The sequence below is a fragment of the Sebastes umbrosus genome, chromosome 18 (assembly GCF_015220745.1).
Source record: "Sebastes umbrosus isolate fSebUmb1 chromosome 18, fSebUmb1.pri, whole genome shotgun sequence".
In the NCBI taxonomy this organism is placed as follows: Eukaryota; Metazoa; Chordata; class Actinopteri; order Perciformes; family Sebastidae; genus Sebastes; species Sebastes umbrosus.
The window spans coordinates 3,065,569-3,080,436 of record NC_051286.1 but is presented as its reverse complement, the minus strand read 5'-3'; the positions used below and the strand labels follow the sequence as shown (position 1 = coordinate 3,080,436).

Here is a 14,868-nt window from a genome sequence, read left to right as displayed (position 1 = left end):
GAATAGACTCCTTTTCTGTTAGTAAACATGGTGAGGTGTTTTGGAGGCGGAGCGTTAAGTGGAGGCAGAATTATTCTCTGAACACGTTAGTTAACGCTGGCTAAGTATTGTTGGCTTGTTTTATTTAACAATGGCTGAATAAATACTAGTTTCTCTCAGTATGTGCCGTCACTCACTCTCCAGGATCACCAGTGTTAGTTGAGAAAGTTAACATTAACCAAAGGGACCAGATTAGCCGACCCCTACGCCGCTGGAGACTACTGCAGGAGGAGGAGACGGCTGGCTAACGTTAGTTATCTAGCTAGATTGTCTGATTGAGACTGACAAGCTAGCTAGCTAACGTCTGGTCTCCTCCCGGTGAAGTCGTCTCCTAACGGCGAGGAGTGAGGCAGAGGCACCGTGACCCAGCGCTGTCCGCAGTCAACGGCTCACGGCTGCGGTTAGCAGAAGGCTAAATATTAGCAACATTTACTTGCTAGAGCCTCGAATCACAGTTTGTCATCTCTAATGTCTGTGATATCTGGATTCTGGCACTCAACAAGAGGAATTTTAGATGTGTAACTTTAGCCAACTGCTAGTGTTAGCCTCCAGTCTGTCCTTTGTTTTGCCTCCAGCTAACACCGTGACGTAATCATGACGTTGACACAAAAAGGGTCTATAGGCATCCTTTCCTGTAAAATGCATGTAATAGACTGGAAATAAGTGAGTCACAACATGTTAGCCATTGTATGAATCTCCTGTTACCTCTTAAAACAGGCCTGTAATTAATCTTCACATGGATATTACACAATCAAGCAGGACTTGCACATTGTCTAATTTATAACTTTCCTTCAAGTGGCTGATTGTCAATAAATATGTGCAGCGAACAGAAGACATTTTTCATACTGATTATTCTGTGCTTTCATTAAATGGTTATACAAATAATATCAATTGTTGTGTCTTGGCAGAGAGGAAAGATGGAGACATTTAAAAAGGCCCTCTGGAGAACTTTAGAAGATTTAGGAGACGAAGATTTTATAAAATTCAAGTGGTGCCTGCAGCAACCAGAGTTCCTAGAAGGCTTCCCAGCAATCCCAAAGAGTCGACTGGAGAATGCAAGAAGAGAGCTCACAGTGACTCAGATGTTCCTGACCTACAGTATAAACACTATTAAAGTGACAAAAATCGTTTTAGGGGAGATGAACCAGAATGATCTTGTGGAGAAATTATCAGAAATTATCTCAGAACCTGCAGGTAAGTTATGGTATGAATTTACAAAAAGGATGTAACAAAGATCAAACTGGCATGTTACGAAGACTTCAACGAACACTAGCTTTGTAGCTAGTATTTCCCTCAAGGTTAGACCCATGTCTTAATTAATTTAGTCATACACCCTCTGGTTTCTTTGGAGACCAGGGAGGTCATGGATGCATGACTTGAATGCAAAACATATCAGTTGTTGTTAAGGATAATAATTAATTTTAAGGGACCTAGTTATCAAATGAGCTGAATAGATGCCATAAATACAGAAATGTGTATAGTTGTTAGAAAACGAGTTCATGACTTACATTCACTGTAACAACCCCTCTTTGATTTCATCTTTGTTTTATTCATTCAGAGATTCTTCTTGAGTGCCAGCGAACACTGAAAAATAACTTACAGAAGAAGTTCAAGTATGTGTTTGAGGGGACTGCAAAAGCAGGACATAAGGAACTTCTGAATCAGATCTACACAGAGATCTACATCTCAATGGAAGAGACTAGAGAGGTCAACATGGAACATGAAGTCAGACAGATTGAAACAGCATCCAGGAAACCAGACAGACCAGAAACAACAATCAAATGTGAAGACATCTTTAAAGCCTCACCTGGAAGTGATGAACCAATCAGAACAGTGATGACAAAGGGAGTGGCTGGCATCGGGAAAACAGTCTTAACACAGAAGTTCACTCTGGACTGGGCTGAAGACAAAGCCAACCAGGACATACAGTTCACATTTCCATTCACTTTCAGAGAGCTGAATGTGCTGAAAGAGAAGAAGTACAGCTTGGTGGAACTTGTTCATCACTTCTTTACTGAAACCAAAGCAGCAGGAATCTGCAGGTTTGAAGAGTTCCCGGTCGTGTTCATCTTTGACGGTCTGGATGAGTGTCGACTTCCTCTGGACTTCTTCAACAATGAGATCCTGACTGATGTTACAGAGTCCACCTCAGTGGATGTGCTGCTGACAAACCTCATCAGAGGGAAACTGCTTCCCTCTGCTCGCCTCTGGATAACCACACGACCCACAGCAGCCAATCAGATCCCTCCTGAGTGTGTTGACATAGTGACAGAGGTCAGAGGGTTCACCGACCCACAGAAGGAGGAGTACTTCAAGAAGAGATCTAAAGATAAGAAGCAGACCAGTACAATCATCTCCCACATCAAGACATCACGAAGCCTCCACATCATGTGCCACATCCCGGTCTTCTGCTGGATCACTGCTAAAGTTCTGGAGGAGGTGTTGAAGACCGGAAAGGGAGGAGAGCTGCCCAAGACCCTGACTGAGATGTACATCCACTTCCTGGTGGTTCAGTCCAAACTGAAGAAGATCAAATATGATGGAGGAGCTGAGACAGATCCACACTGGAGTCCAGAGAGCACTAAGATGGTTGAGTCTCTGGGGAAACTGGCTTTTAAGCAGCTGGAGAAAGGCAACCTCTTCTATGAATCCGACCTGACAGAGTGTGGCATCGATATCACAGCAGCCTCACGGTACTCAGGAGTGTTCACAGGAATCTTTAAAGAGGAGAGAGAAATTTACCAGAACAAGATGTTCTGCTTCGTCCATCTGAGTGTTCAAGAGTTTCTGGCTGCTCTTCACGTCCATCTGACATTCATCAACTCTGGTGTCAATCTGATGGCAGAAGCAACATGGTGGCCTAAATTATTTAGAGGGCAACCTAGACAAATACATCTCTACCAGAGGGCTGTGGACAAGGCCTTACAGAGTCGCAACGGACACCTGGACTTGTTCCTCCGCTTCCTCCTGGGTCTTTCACTAGAGACCAATCAGACTCTCCTACAAGGTCTGCTGACACAGACAGGAAGTAGCTCACAGATCAACCAGAAAGCTGTAGAGTACATCAAGAAGAAGATCAATGAGGATCTGTCACCAGAGAAAAGCATCAATCTGTTCCACTGTCTGAATGAACTGAATGATGGTTCTCTAGTGGAGGAGATCCAACAGTACCTGGGTTCAGGACGTCTCTCCACGGATGAACTGTCTCCTGCTCAGTGGTCAGCTCTGGTCTTCATCTTACTGTCATCAGAAAAAGATCTGGACGTGTTCGACCTGAAGAAATACTCTGCTTCAGAGGAGGTTCTTCTGAGGCTGCTACCAGTGGTCAAAGCCTCCAACAAAGCTCTGTAGGTGGATGAATAACTGGAAGAATCAATATCAAATAGGTGTAAAAAGCAAAAGATGTCAAGTAAAACATTTGCTTGTGTTTATTTTTGATTCCTCTTCAGGCTGAGTGGCTGTAAACTCTCAGAGAGAAGCTGTGAAGCTCTGTCTTCAGTTCTCAGCTCCCAGTCCTCTAGTCTGAGAGAGCTGGATCTGAGTAACAACAACCTGCAGGATTCAGGAGTGAAGCTGTTGTCTGCTGGACTGAAGAGTCCACAATGTACACTGGAAACTCTCAGGTCAGGATACAGTTTGTCATTAATTTAATTGTTAGTTAAATGTTGCTCTACAGTCAGGTTAATGATGATGTAATATCTATAGTAGTTATCATGTTAATGTGATATTCTACAACATTGTGGTCATGACCTTTTCCTAACTCCAGGCTGTCAGACTTTCGGGTCACAGAGGCAGGCTGTGCTTCTCTGGCCTCAGCTCTCAGGTCCAAATCCTCCCATCTGAGAGAGCTGGACCTGAGTAACAACGACCTGCAGGATTCAGGAGTGAAGCTGCTTTCTGTTGGACTGCAGGATCCACACTGTACACTGGAAACTCTCAGGTCAGGATACAGCTGTTTGTTATCAGTTGAGCATTTAAATGCTGCTTTACAGTCAGGTTAATGATGGTGAAATATCTGTCGTAGTTATCATGTTAATGTGATATTCTACAACATTGTGGTCATGACCTTTTCCTAACTCCAGGCTGTCAGACTGTCAGGTCACAGAGGCAGGCTGTGCCTCTCTGGCCTCAGCTCTGGGGTCTGAATCCTCCCATCTGAGTGAGCTGGACCTGAGTAACAACGACCTGCAGGATTCAGGATTGAAGCCGCTTTCTGTTGGACTGAAGAGTCCACACTGTACACTGGAAACTCTCAGGTCAGGATACAGCTGTTTGTTATCAGTTGAGCATTTAAATGCTGCTTTACAGTCAGTTAAATGATGGTGTAATATCTGTCGTAGTTATCATGTTAATGTGATATTCTACAACATTGTGGTCATGACCTTTTCCTAACTCCAGGCTGTCAGACTGTCGGGTCACAGAGGCAGGCTGTGCTTCTCTGGCCTCAGCTCTGCAGTCCGAATCCTCCAGTCTAAGAGAGCTGGACCTGAGTAACAACGACCTGCAGGATTCAGGAGTGAAGCCACTTTCTGTTGGACTGCAGAGTCCACACTGTACACTGGAAACTCTCAGGTCAGGGTACAGCTGTTTGATATAAGTTAAGCATTTAAATGCTGCTTTACAGTCAGGTTAATGATGATGTAATATCTATAGTAGTTATCATGTTAATGTGATATTCTACAACATTGTGGTCATGACCTTTTCCTAACTCCAGGCTGTCAGACTGTCGGGTCACAGAGGCAGGCTGTGCTTCTCTGGCCTCAGCTCTGTGGTCCGAATCCTCCCATCTGAGAGAGCTGGACCTGAGTAACAACGACCTACAGGATTCAGGAGTAAAGCCGCTTTCTGTTGGACTGCAGAGTCCACACTGTACATTGGTAACTCTCAGGTCAGGATAAAGCTGTTTGTTATCAGCTGAGCATTTAAATGCTACTTTACAGTCAGGTAAATGATGATGTAATATCTGTCGTAATTATCATGTTAATGTGATATTCTACAACATTGTGGTCATGACCTTTTCCTAACTCCAGGCTGTCAGACTGTCGGGTCACAGAGGCAGGCTGTGCTTCTCTGGCCTCAGCTCTGCGGTCCGAATCCTCCCATCTGAGAGAGCTGGACCTGAGTAACAATGACCTGCAGGATTCAGGAGTGAAACCGCTGTCTGCTGGACTGCAGGATCCACACTGTACACTGAAAACTCTCAGGTCAGGATACAGCTGTTTGTTATAAGTTAAGCATTTAAATGCTGCTTTACAGTCAGGTTAATGATGATGTAATATCTATAGTAGTTATCATGTTAATGTGATATTCTACAACATTGTGGTCATGACCTTTTCCTAACTCCAGGCTGTCAGACTGTCAGGTCACAGAGGCAGGCTGTGCATCTCTGGCCTCAGCTCTGTGGTCCGAATCCTCCCATCTGAGAGAGCTGGACCTGAGTAACAACGACCTGCAGGATTCAGGAGTGAAGCCGCTGTGTGTTGGACTGAAGAGTCCACACTGTACACTGGAAACTCTCAGGTAAGGATACAGCTTTTTGTTGGACTGCAGGATCCACATTGTATACTGGAAACTCTCAGGTCAGGATTCAATAATTTAAAACCCAACGGACATAGGTTATTTTGGCCCAAAACAGCAGATTTTAGTTACTTACAGTTTGAACACTCAAGTTGGCGCTGGCAGGAAGTCCTGGTCAGCCTCATCTAAGCCTTATCGTTGAGGAACTAGTCCTACTTAATTGTTGGTAGTTATTTAGGCGCTTTTTCTGAGGGATAGGGCTAGGCCTTAACAGGTTAAAAGGCTGACCATTTCAATTCTGCTTTAGTTTGAAGTTTTCTGAAGTATCCCATTTCTTTAGGATTTTACTGATGATGTGAGAGCAGCTATGACTTTAGAGAAGATTGTTAATTGTAGGGTTGATAGTTTCATCCCTGGTTCTTTCTGGCCACATGCCAAAATGTTCTGATGCACAGTACAGTAGTTTTTTTTATTGCTGACTTTGTTCTTCAGTCCTTGAACACCAGGGTCTTCTTCGAGTATTGCAAACAATTGATGGGGAACTTCAAATAGATCATTAAGTGGGTAATCTGTTTGTGTTGATGACTAGTGCTTGACCATTTTGACAGGTTGTCAGGCTGTCTGATCACAAAGGACGGCTGTGCTTCTCTGGCCTCAGCGCTGAGCTCCAACCCCTCCCATCTGAGAGAGCTGGACCTGAGCTACAATCATCCAGGAGACTCAGGAGTGAAGCTGCTGTCTGCTGGAGTGGAGGATCCACGCTGGAGACTGGAGACTCTCAAGTACAACAAAAGATAACACACTTCTTCTCTGTTAAGCTGAGCATACACTGTAAGATTTTAGACATGTTGTTGTGCTATTCCTACTGCCACTGGACGAGTAGATTGTTTGCGATGTAAAGCCAAAGCTCATGATTTATGTGCTCACACTGTATGGTCCGATCGTCAGCCACAACCTGAGCGCTCACACTGTACTGTCCCGTCGCCCCCTAAGGGCCGTTCTGGCTGTTGACAGTTGTCAATAAAGATTTGTTTGAAAACTCCGAGGCAGGTAAAGTTTGTTTGCTAGCAGAGGTCTGTAAGGGTCACGATGCTAACAAGGCAGAAACGTGCTGCTTTGATCATCTGTGCCATCCCGTCTGCTGAAACATCTAAAAAATGAAGGCGCCGGCGTATATGGAGTCGCAGGTAGCTGTGAAGACGTGGACAGTATGGCTTGTCCAGAGAGAATTGAAGGTAAGCTACGTTTCACTATATCTATTGTATATTGTTATCTTGATAGCTACGCTCTGATTACTGTAAGAAAAGCAGAAAAAAGGTGCTGACGTTGGGGAAACGGCTCTTGGCTCTGCTTTGTGTGAGAGCCTGTGGACGGCCGACCAAAATTTCTGACATGTCAGAAATTCATCCGACTGTCCGACAGCCAGTCAGGAGGAATTAATCGGTCCTCGGTCCCCCCTGTGCCCTGCACGGCAAACGACACCTGACGAAGCTGAAATTCGGTCTGACTCTAAAATTAATCGTGCGGCTCAAAATTTGGGCCAGAAACAGGCTTAAATCGTACAGTGTATGCCCAGCTTTAGACAAACTGTGTCATGTTAGATGGAAAATCACTTGAGCGAAATGTTCCTGTTTTTATAATCAAAGAGAATATGCAGCCTGTTCTTATTCCCAGGGTGTGTTTATTTACAAGTACACGTTTACTGCGAGCGAAAAGTGATGCTGAGGGGTCTGACAAAGCCTCCGTATGTGACGAGTTGGGATGAGAACGTGTTGGACTATTTCAATACAGTCTCGCGACAGTTCGTCAAATAGTCATGAAATTTAATCTATTTGATTAATTATAGAAAAATTTCCCATAACTCTGGAAGTGGCGTAACTTATGTACGGAAGTTACATGACAAAAACTACTCAGTTAGCTTTAGGAAGTGCTGTAACTTAAGTACAAGTAGGAAGTTACGTGACAAATAAATTAACGTTGACTTCTGGTTTCACACGGGACATGATGAACAGCGGTCTCCTGGTGAAAGTCTGGTGTTTTTTGACCCACCCATCCAACCCGACCTCTTACCTACGCGGCATTCACTTCCTGGTTCACAACTACGTAGATTACATACGAGTTGATTTCATTCTGACCATCACGAAAAAAAAATTTAAATCCGTGTCTATGTACACGAATCAATACATTAAATTTCATGAGTATTTCACGAGCTGCTGTGTGACTGGGCTGGATGTGCAGGTCTGACTGTGTTTGTTCTTCCAGGGTGGACCATGATGGACAACAGAGGTTAAAACCTGGTCTGAGGAAGTGTAAGTCAGTTAATACCATTTTGTGATATTTCTTCATTTAAACCGTACAGACAATAGTCAATAATAATAATAACAATAATAATAATAGGGCTGTCAAAGTTAACGCAATAATAACGCCTTAACGGAAATTTGTTTTAACGCCACTAATTTCTTAAAAGCTAGAGTGAATATACTGGTATCATATGAAACTAATAAAGCTGATGAATCCATCGGTACCAACCATGTCATACTAGCTTGTAGTGAAGGAGGTCAAATAACACTCCAAACTTACACTAAATTTTGACGAGGAAAAACTGTCATGGCCATTTTCAAAGGGGTCCCTTGACCTCTGACCTCCAGATATGTGAATGTAAATGGGTTATATGGGTACCCACGAGTCTCCCCTTTACAGACATGCCCACTTTATGATAATCACATGCAGTTTGGGGCAAGTCATAGTCAAGTCAGCACACTGACACACTGACAGCTGTTGTTGCCTGTTGGGCTGCAGTTTGCCATGTTATGATTTGAGCATATTGTTTTATGCTAAATGCAGTACCTGTGAGGGTTTCTGGATCAATATCTGTCATTGTTTTGTGTTAATTGATTTCCAGTAATAAATATATACATACATTTGCATAAAGCAGCATATTTGTCCACTCCCATGTTGATAAGAGTATTAAATACTTGACAAATCTCCCTTTAAGGGACATTTTGAACAGATAAAAAATGTGTGATTAACCACGATTAATCATGATTTACTATGTTGATCTACTGACAGTCCTAAACAATAATAATAATAATAATAATAATAATTGTATTTATATTGCACTCTTCAAGCTTAAGCACAAAGTGCTTACCAAGTTTTAAAAAAAAATAAATGTTTACAATCTTCATAGGCTATACAATATTTGGTAACACTTCATTTTACAGGTCCGCAAATTTCATGATAATCAGGTGATAATTAGCAAATAACCTATTTCAAATTTCTTCGGAATTACTGACAAATTACCCCAATATTTACCTCAAAATCTATCAAAAAATTACTTTATTTTAAACATTATTTAATAATTATATTCCCAATAGCTGGTAACTTATTTAATACATTTCCAGGAAAAGAATACAAAATTAATTGATATGCTTTATTTCCATGTCTGCTGATAAATAGATAATAATTAGGAAATAACTCAATTGAAATGTCTTAAAAACCTCCCTGAATCATGACATCAGCTACCAGGTTACATCTGTGTAGACAATAAGTCACAATGGTGAGATTTGTGTCTGATCAGAAGTGTCTTCTATTAGTTTTCCACCTCCGATGAAGAGCAGCGCACGGCCGCTTCTCAAGCCTAAAGGCCCTATTTTAACCATTATATGCTATTATAGCATATAATTATTAAATAATGTTTATAATAAAGTAATTTTAGATACATGTTGAGGTAAATATTGGGGTAATTTGGCAGTAATTCCAAAGAAATTTCAAACAGGTTACTTGCTAATTATCACCTAATTACTATGAAATTTGCGGACCTGTAAAATGAAGTGTTGCCACATATTTTTAAAGTGTTTAAATAATGTGGTGGCAGTTTCTGTTAAAACAAGACACAAACTAAGGTAACAACTTGTCTTTCAAGTAAATTTAATAAAAAAGCATATATTAATAAGAAAAGCATCTGCAGATGGACTCACGAGCACAGCCACCTGAGTGGACTGTTGCAAGTGAGCCCCGAACACAAAGAGTAGTCAGTATTTATACATGCTAAAGCATAACACACAGATAAGTGCAAAGAAGAGAAAGATAGAAAGTGTATCATTACGTCAGCACAGAACAGACAACAGAGCATCACAAGACATAACAAGTACTTCAGCCCTCTGTTGTTTATAGTCACAGAAGATAAAACTGTCGGGTCACTGTTTTAATGCTTATGGTGACAAGGTTGAACATGTGAGGCCCCGAGATTATCTAAAGGTACAGTGTTAACTTAGGCCTACTCCTCGGGGTGTTGGACTGTCAACTGCAGATATGAAAATTGCCATTACAATAACAATCTATAACTTCATAGAAATTATTAACATATTAATAAATATACAAAACCCAACAGTTGTATTAGCTGATAAACTGCTGCCTTATTGTGTCTTTTTGTCTTTCAGATTTCTCTGAACTCACACTGGACGGCGACACAGCAAAAACAGGAGTTGAACTGTCTGACTACAACAAGACGGGGAGACTGGACAGAAGGAGGACGCCCAATCATGGTAAGGAATATGACTACTGGCCTCAGATGCTGTGTAGAGATGGTCTGACTGGTCGCTGTTACTGGGAGGTGGAGTGGAGAGGAGCGGTTTATGTAGCAGTGACTTACAGAGGAGGTGTTTACGGCTGGTATGGAAGGAATGACGAGTTCTGGAGTCTGAGCTGTTCAGAGCTTCGTTTCTCTGTTTGGCAAAATGATAGCGAAACATACCTCCCGTCCTCTTCCTCCTCTTCCTCCTCTTCCTCCTCTGGTAGAGTAGCAGTGTATCCTGCTGGCACTCTGTCCTTCTACAGAGTCTCCTCTGACACACCTTCAACACCACGTTCACTGAACCTCTTTATCCTGTGTTTGCTGTAGCTCTTCTTTCTGGAGGCACAACATGTTCTTCAGTGTCTCTGTGTTCTCTGTAGGAGCCCTGATGAAAAAGAAGTTTATTCAAGTATGCTAGTAGTATACTTCTGTTATACATAAAATAAGAAAGTATGGTTTCAGTTTACTTTTTATGTACTTATCAGAGATACAGTTAACAAAATTATACTTAAGTATCCTCAGCTTATACCGACAAGTATTGAAAAAAGTCCAAGTATACTTGGCTTATACTGAAAAGTATACAGAAAAGTATACGTACATTTGGCTAAGTAGCGGGGCAGTTAAGCATAACAATTGTGCGTTTTGTGATAAAAGCAACAAATTTGTCACAGACGTTGGTTTATATGTTATGAAAAGATATAGATATCGGGGCGCTGCAAATTTGGCCCCTGAGGGCCGTGACAGACTTTTTTCTTGTGTCGGTTGTCATTCTGTCACGAAGTCAAGGGGGTGAAGTTTAACCCTGAAGTGACCATGCTCCTTTTATTTGGTTTTCAAATTTTTCTTTAAAAATTACCCTTAAAAACATCTGATCTAATCAGCTTGAGCACTCCTTGGAAATCATCAAGACTCATAAGATCAGTTTTTTGCAACATTTTGCTCCAAATTTGTTTTAATGCCACTAATTTCTTTAACGCAGGAGGTTGTAGCGGGCTCACTTTTAAAGCTAGCATGTATGATTTGATTTGAGCATATTAATATAATTGTATTTACGTATATTGCACTTGGTAAGCACAAAGTGCTTTAAACTTTAAAAACAAAATGTTTATAGTCTTCATAGGCTACACAATATTTGGTAACACTTCATTTTACAGGTCCGCTAAATTCATGGAAATTATGTGATAATTAGCAAGTGACCTATTTAAAATTTCTTTGGAATTACTGCCAAATTACCCCAATATTTACCTCAAAGTTTATCAAAAAATTGCTTTATTATAAACATTATTTAATAATTATTTTCCCAATAGCTGGTAATTTATTTAATACATTTCCAAGAAAGGAATACAAAGTTAATTGATGTGCTGTATTTCCATGTCTGCTGATAAATAGATAATAATTAGCAAATAACTTCATTGAAATGTCTTAAAAACTCCTTGAATCATGACATCAGCTACCAGGTTACATCTGTGTAGACAATAAGTCACAATGGTGAGATTTGTGTCTGATCAGAAGTGTCTTCTATTAGTTTTCCACCTCCGATGAAGAGCAGCCGCTTCTCAAGCCTAAAGGCCCTATTTTAACCATCATATGCTAGTTTAGAATATATTATTAAATAATGTTTATCATAAAGTCATTTTAGATAAACTTTGAGGTAAATATTGGGGTAATTTCAAACAGGTTACTTTATTAATTATCACCTAATTAGCTTGAAATTTGCGGACCTGTAAAATGAAGTGTTACCAATATTTTTAAAGTGTTTAAATAACTATCTATAACTTCATAGAAATTATTAACATATTAATAAATAAACAAAACCCAACAGTTGTATTAGCTGATAAACTGCTGCCTTATTGTGTCTTTTTGTCTTTCAGGTTTCTCTGACAGCGACACAAAGAGATACCTCGAACTGTCTGACGACAACAAGACAGTGACAGTGGACAGAAAGATAATTCCCAGTTATTTGAAGGAATATGGCTACTGGGCTCAGATGCTGTGTAGAGACGGTCTGACTGGTCGCTGTTACTGGGAGGTGGAGTGGAGAGGAGCGGTTAATGTAGCAGTGACTTACAGAGGAGGCCACTCCAGAACAGGTGGTCACAGCTGGTATGGAAGGAATGATGAGTCCTGGAGTCTGGACTGTTCAGAGCTTCATTACTCTGTTTGGCACAATGATAGAGAAACACACATCCCCTCCTCTTCCTCTTCCTCTTCCTCCTCTGGTAGAGTAGCAGTGTATGTGGACTATCCTGCTGGCACTTTGTCCTTCTACAGAGTCTCCTATGACACACTGATCCACCTCCACACCTTCAACACCACGTTCACTAAACGTCTTTATCCTGCGTTTGCAATAGTTCTTCTTCCTGGAGTCATAACATGTCCTTCAGTGTCTCTGTGTTCTCTGTAGGAGCCCTGACGAAAAAGAAGTTTATTCAAGTGTGCTAGTAGTATACTTCTGTTAAGACTGGCCCACACTAAAAGATTTTTCAAATCTTAAAAGATTTTGAAAATGTGAGAGAACCCACACATAACGACATGTTCTGTTAAATTTAACAGTTTTGTTCCTGTAGTGTGTGGAGAGCAACGATTTGACCAAAACAGCCACCACACACTAACAGATTCATACGATAACGTTTCCTGTCCGTGACAGAGTTAGCATGCAGCTTTAGCAGTGATGTCTAGCTCTGCTTTTTCTGCAATGTGTGAAACCCAAAGTGTTTCCATACTTTACTGGATGTGTAGTGTTTACCACTTTGGATTTAACATGTGAGGGTGCAGGTCGTATCCACGCCGACGCTCCGCCGTTTTCTTGTTTTGGTTGACGGATACGGAACAGATATGACGTCACGTTACTCAGACTACAACAATAAAAGCGATAACTTCCCTCTACCTCCGCATAGACTCAAATGAAGCAAATATATATTGATTCTGGCATTAAAAAATGTATTTCAATATTGTACAAAAAAAGTGCAATATCCACTTTCCCACTCCTAATATTGACTGTTGACAACTGCTGATATCACTGCTCATTGTGTTCTTCATGTGCACTATCACACACAAACAACTTAAATTGATAATATTACTATATCTGGGTGTTTCTGCAACTTTACAAAAAAATATGAATTTTGAATGTAATACATGAACAGGTACACAAAGTTACATCTAGTCGTCAGGATTTTAATCTGTAACATGTTTGTTCTTTATGGTTTTCGTCTCTAAATGTCCTTACTGCAGCATTACAATAATGTTCATTTTTATACATTTTGCTTTTTAAAATTTCGATATTTTTAAGACATTTAAATTCATTTTCATCAAGCTTTGTGCATCATTGTAAATATTGAGAAAGAAAAAAAAAATTTAACATGAGCCTACCATTATTTGTACATCTAAGATAAACGTACTGCAAGTTATTTTTAAATGTTACTGATCTGTATTGTGGTGGAGGTGACGTTCCACGTACCTAGAGCCAGTCTGCAATGCCGGGGGTCAGCACGCCGAAGTCCCCGCCTTTGCCTGCCGCCTGGCTCACATTGCACCTGACCCCAATGTCTATCCCTGCGGGTGGTTAAGATTATTCTTGAACATTGAAATAAAAAATGGTTCATGGACCTTGTCTGACTCTGGTGACTGTTTTTAAATGGTGTATTTACTGTCTTCTATTTATAACAGACCGTTGCTATGTATAGCAGACCGTTGCTACGTATAGCAGACCGTTGCTACGTATAACAGACCGTTGCTATGTATAGCAGACCATTGCTACGTATAACAGACCGTTGCTATGTATAGCAGACCGTTGCTACGTATAACAGACCGTTGCTATGTATAGCAGACCGTTGCTACGTATAACAGACCGTTGCTATGTATAGCAGACCATTGCTACGTATAACAGATCGTTCCTACGGTTGCTATGTTTAACAGACCGTTGCTATGGGCACAGTTCTGATGTTGGACTTTGGTGGACCGTTTTTGTGTCAAATTATTGATTTCTTCAGTAAGTAGCCGTGTAATAAGCAGGATAATTTACAGATAAGTATTACAGTTAAAGTACAAAAGTATTATCAGCTTCATGTAGTTAAAGTTATTAAAAGCATATTTTAAACAATATTACTAAGATGATTATTAAAAGATGCTCTACTATTACTGAAGTATTACTATCTACTATTACTGCAGTATTACTATCTACCATTACTGTAGTATAACTATCTAGTATTACTGTAGTATTACTAACTACTATTACTGTAGTATTACTATCTACTATTACAGTTAATGGCCAGGTGTGTTTGAGCCGTTGGCCCCGCCCCCACACCTCCAGGCAGGTGTCAAAGATGTTCTATGTTTGAGACGATGTAGCACTCCACTGTTGAAAATAAACAACTGTTAGGAGCTGAAACGATAATCAATTAGTTGATCATTAGGAAAACTACAAGCACTGGTGGAGTATACATTTACTCAAATACTGTGCTGTAAAGTATAAGTTCAAGGTACTTGTACTTTACTTAGTAGGCTATTTCCATTTTATGCTACTTTATACTTCTACTCCACTATCTATGATGATCTCATACAATACGATGCTGTAGATTACACAACAATACTTACGAGATGATACACACTTTTACTTCAGTCAGGTTTTGAATGCAGGACTTTTACTTGTAGTGGAGTATTTTCACAGCGTGGTATTAGTACTTTTACTGCACTAAATGATTTAAATACTTTTTCCACCACTGGTGTTTTACTATTATATA

The 14,868-nt window shown here is 40.6% G+C and overlaps 2 protein-coding genes across 2 annotated transcripts in view; both read left to right on the top strand.

Moving 5' to 3' along the window:
* LOC119477388 overlaps positions 1 to 14,868 on the top strand; it is an 85,759-nt gene that overhangs the window by 8,277 nt on the left and 62,614 nt on the right. The gene's annotated exons all lie outside the window — the stretch shown is intronic.
* LOC119476561 (NACHT, LRR and PYD domains-containing protein 12-like) lies at positions 998 to 5,563 on the top strand. Its single transcript, XM_037749951.1, has 7 exons — positions 998 to 1,233; positions 1,598 to 3,386; positions 3,489 to 3,662; positions 4,438 to 4,611; positions 4,754 to 4,927; positions 5,070 to 5,243; positions 5,386 to 5,563. The coding sequence occupies exons 1-7, from the start codon at positions 1,122 to 1,124 to the stop codon at positions 5,561 to 5,563; spliced, it is 2,775 nt and encodes a 924-aa protein (XP_037605879.1). The 5' UTR covers positions 998 to 1,121.

What these genes read in the sequence shown, in the direction of transcription:
- LOC119476561 (XM_037749951.1), top strand. Translation starts at nt 1,122, where the DNA reads ATGTTCCTGACCTACAGTATAAACACTATTAAAGTGACAAAAATCGTT. An exon ending in AAAGCCTCCAACAAAGCTCT is followed by an intron (nt 3,387 to 3,488) that starts GTAGGTGGATGA and finishes ATTCCTCTTCAG; the next exon opens with GCTGAGTGGCTGTAAACTCT. An exon ending in TGTACACTGAAAACTCTCAG is followed by an intron (nt 5,244 to 5,385) that starts GTCAGGATACAG and finishes TCCTAACTCCAG; the next exon opens with GCTGTCAGACTGTCAGGTCA.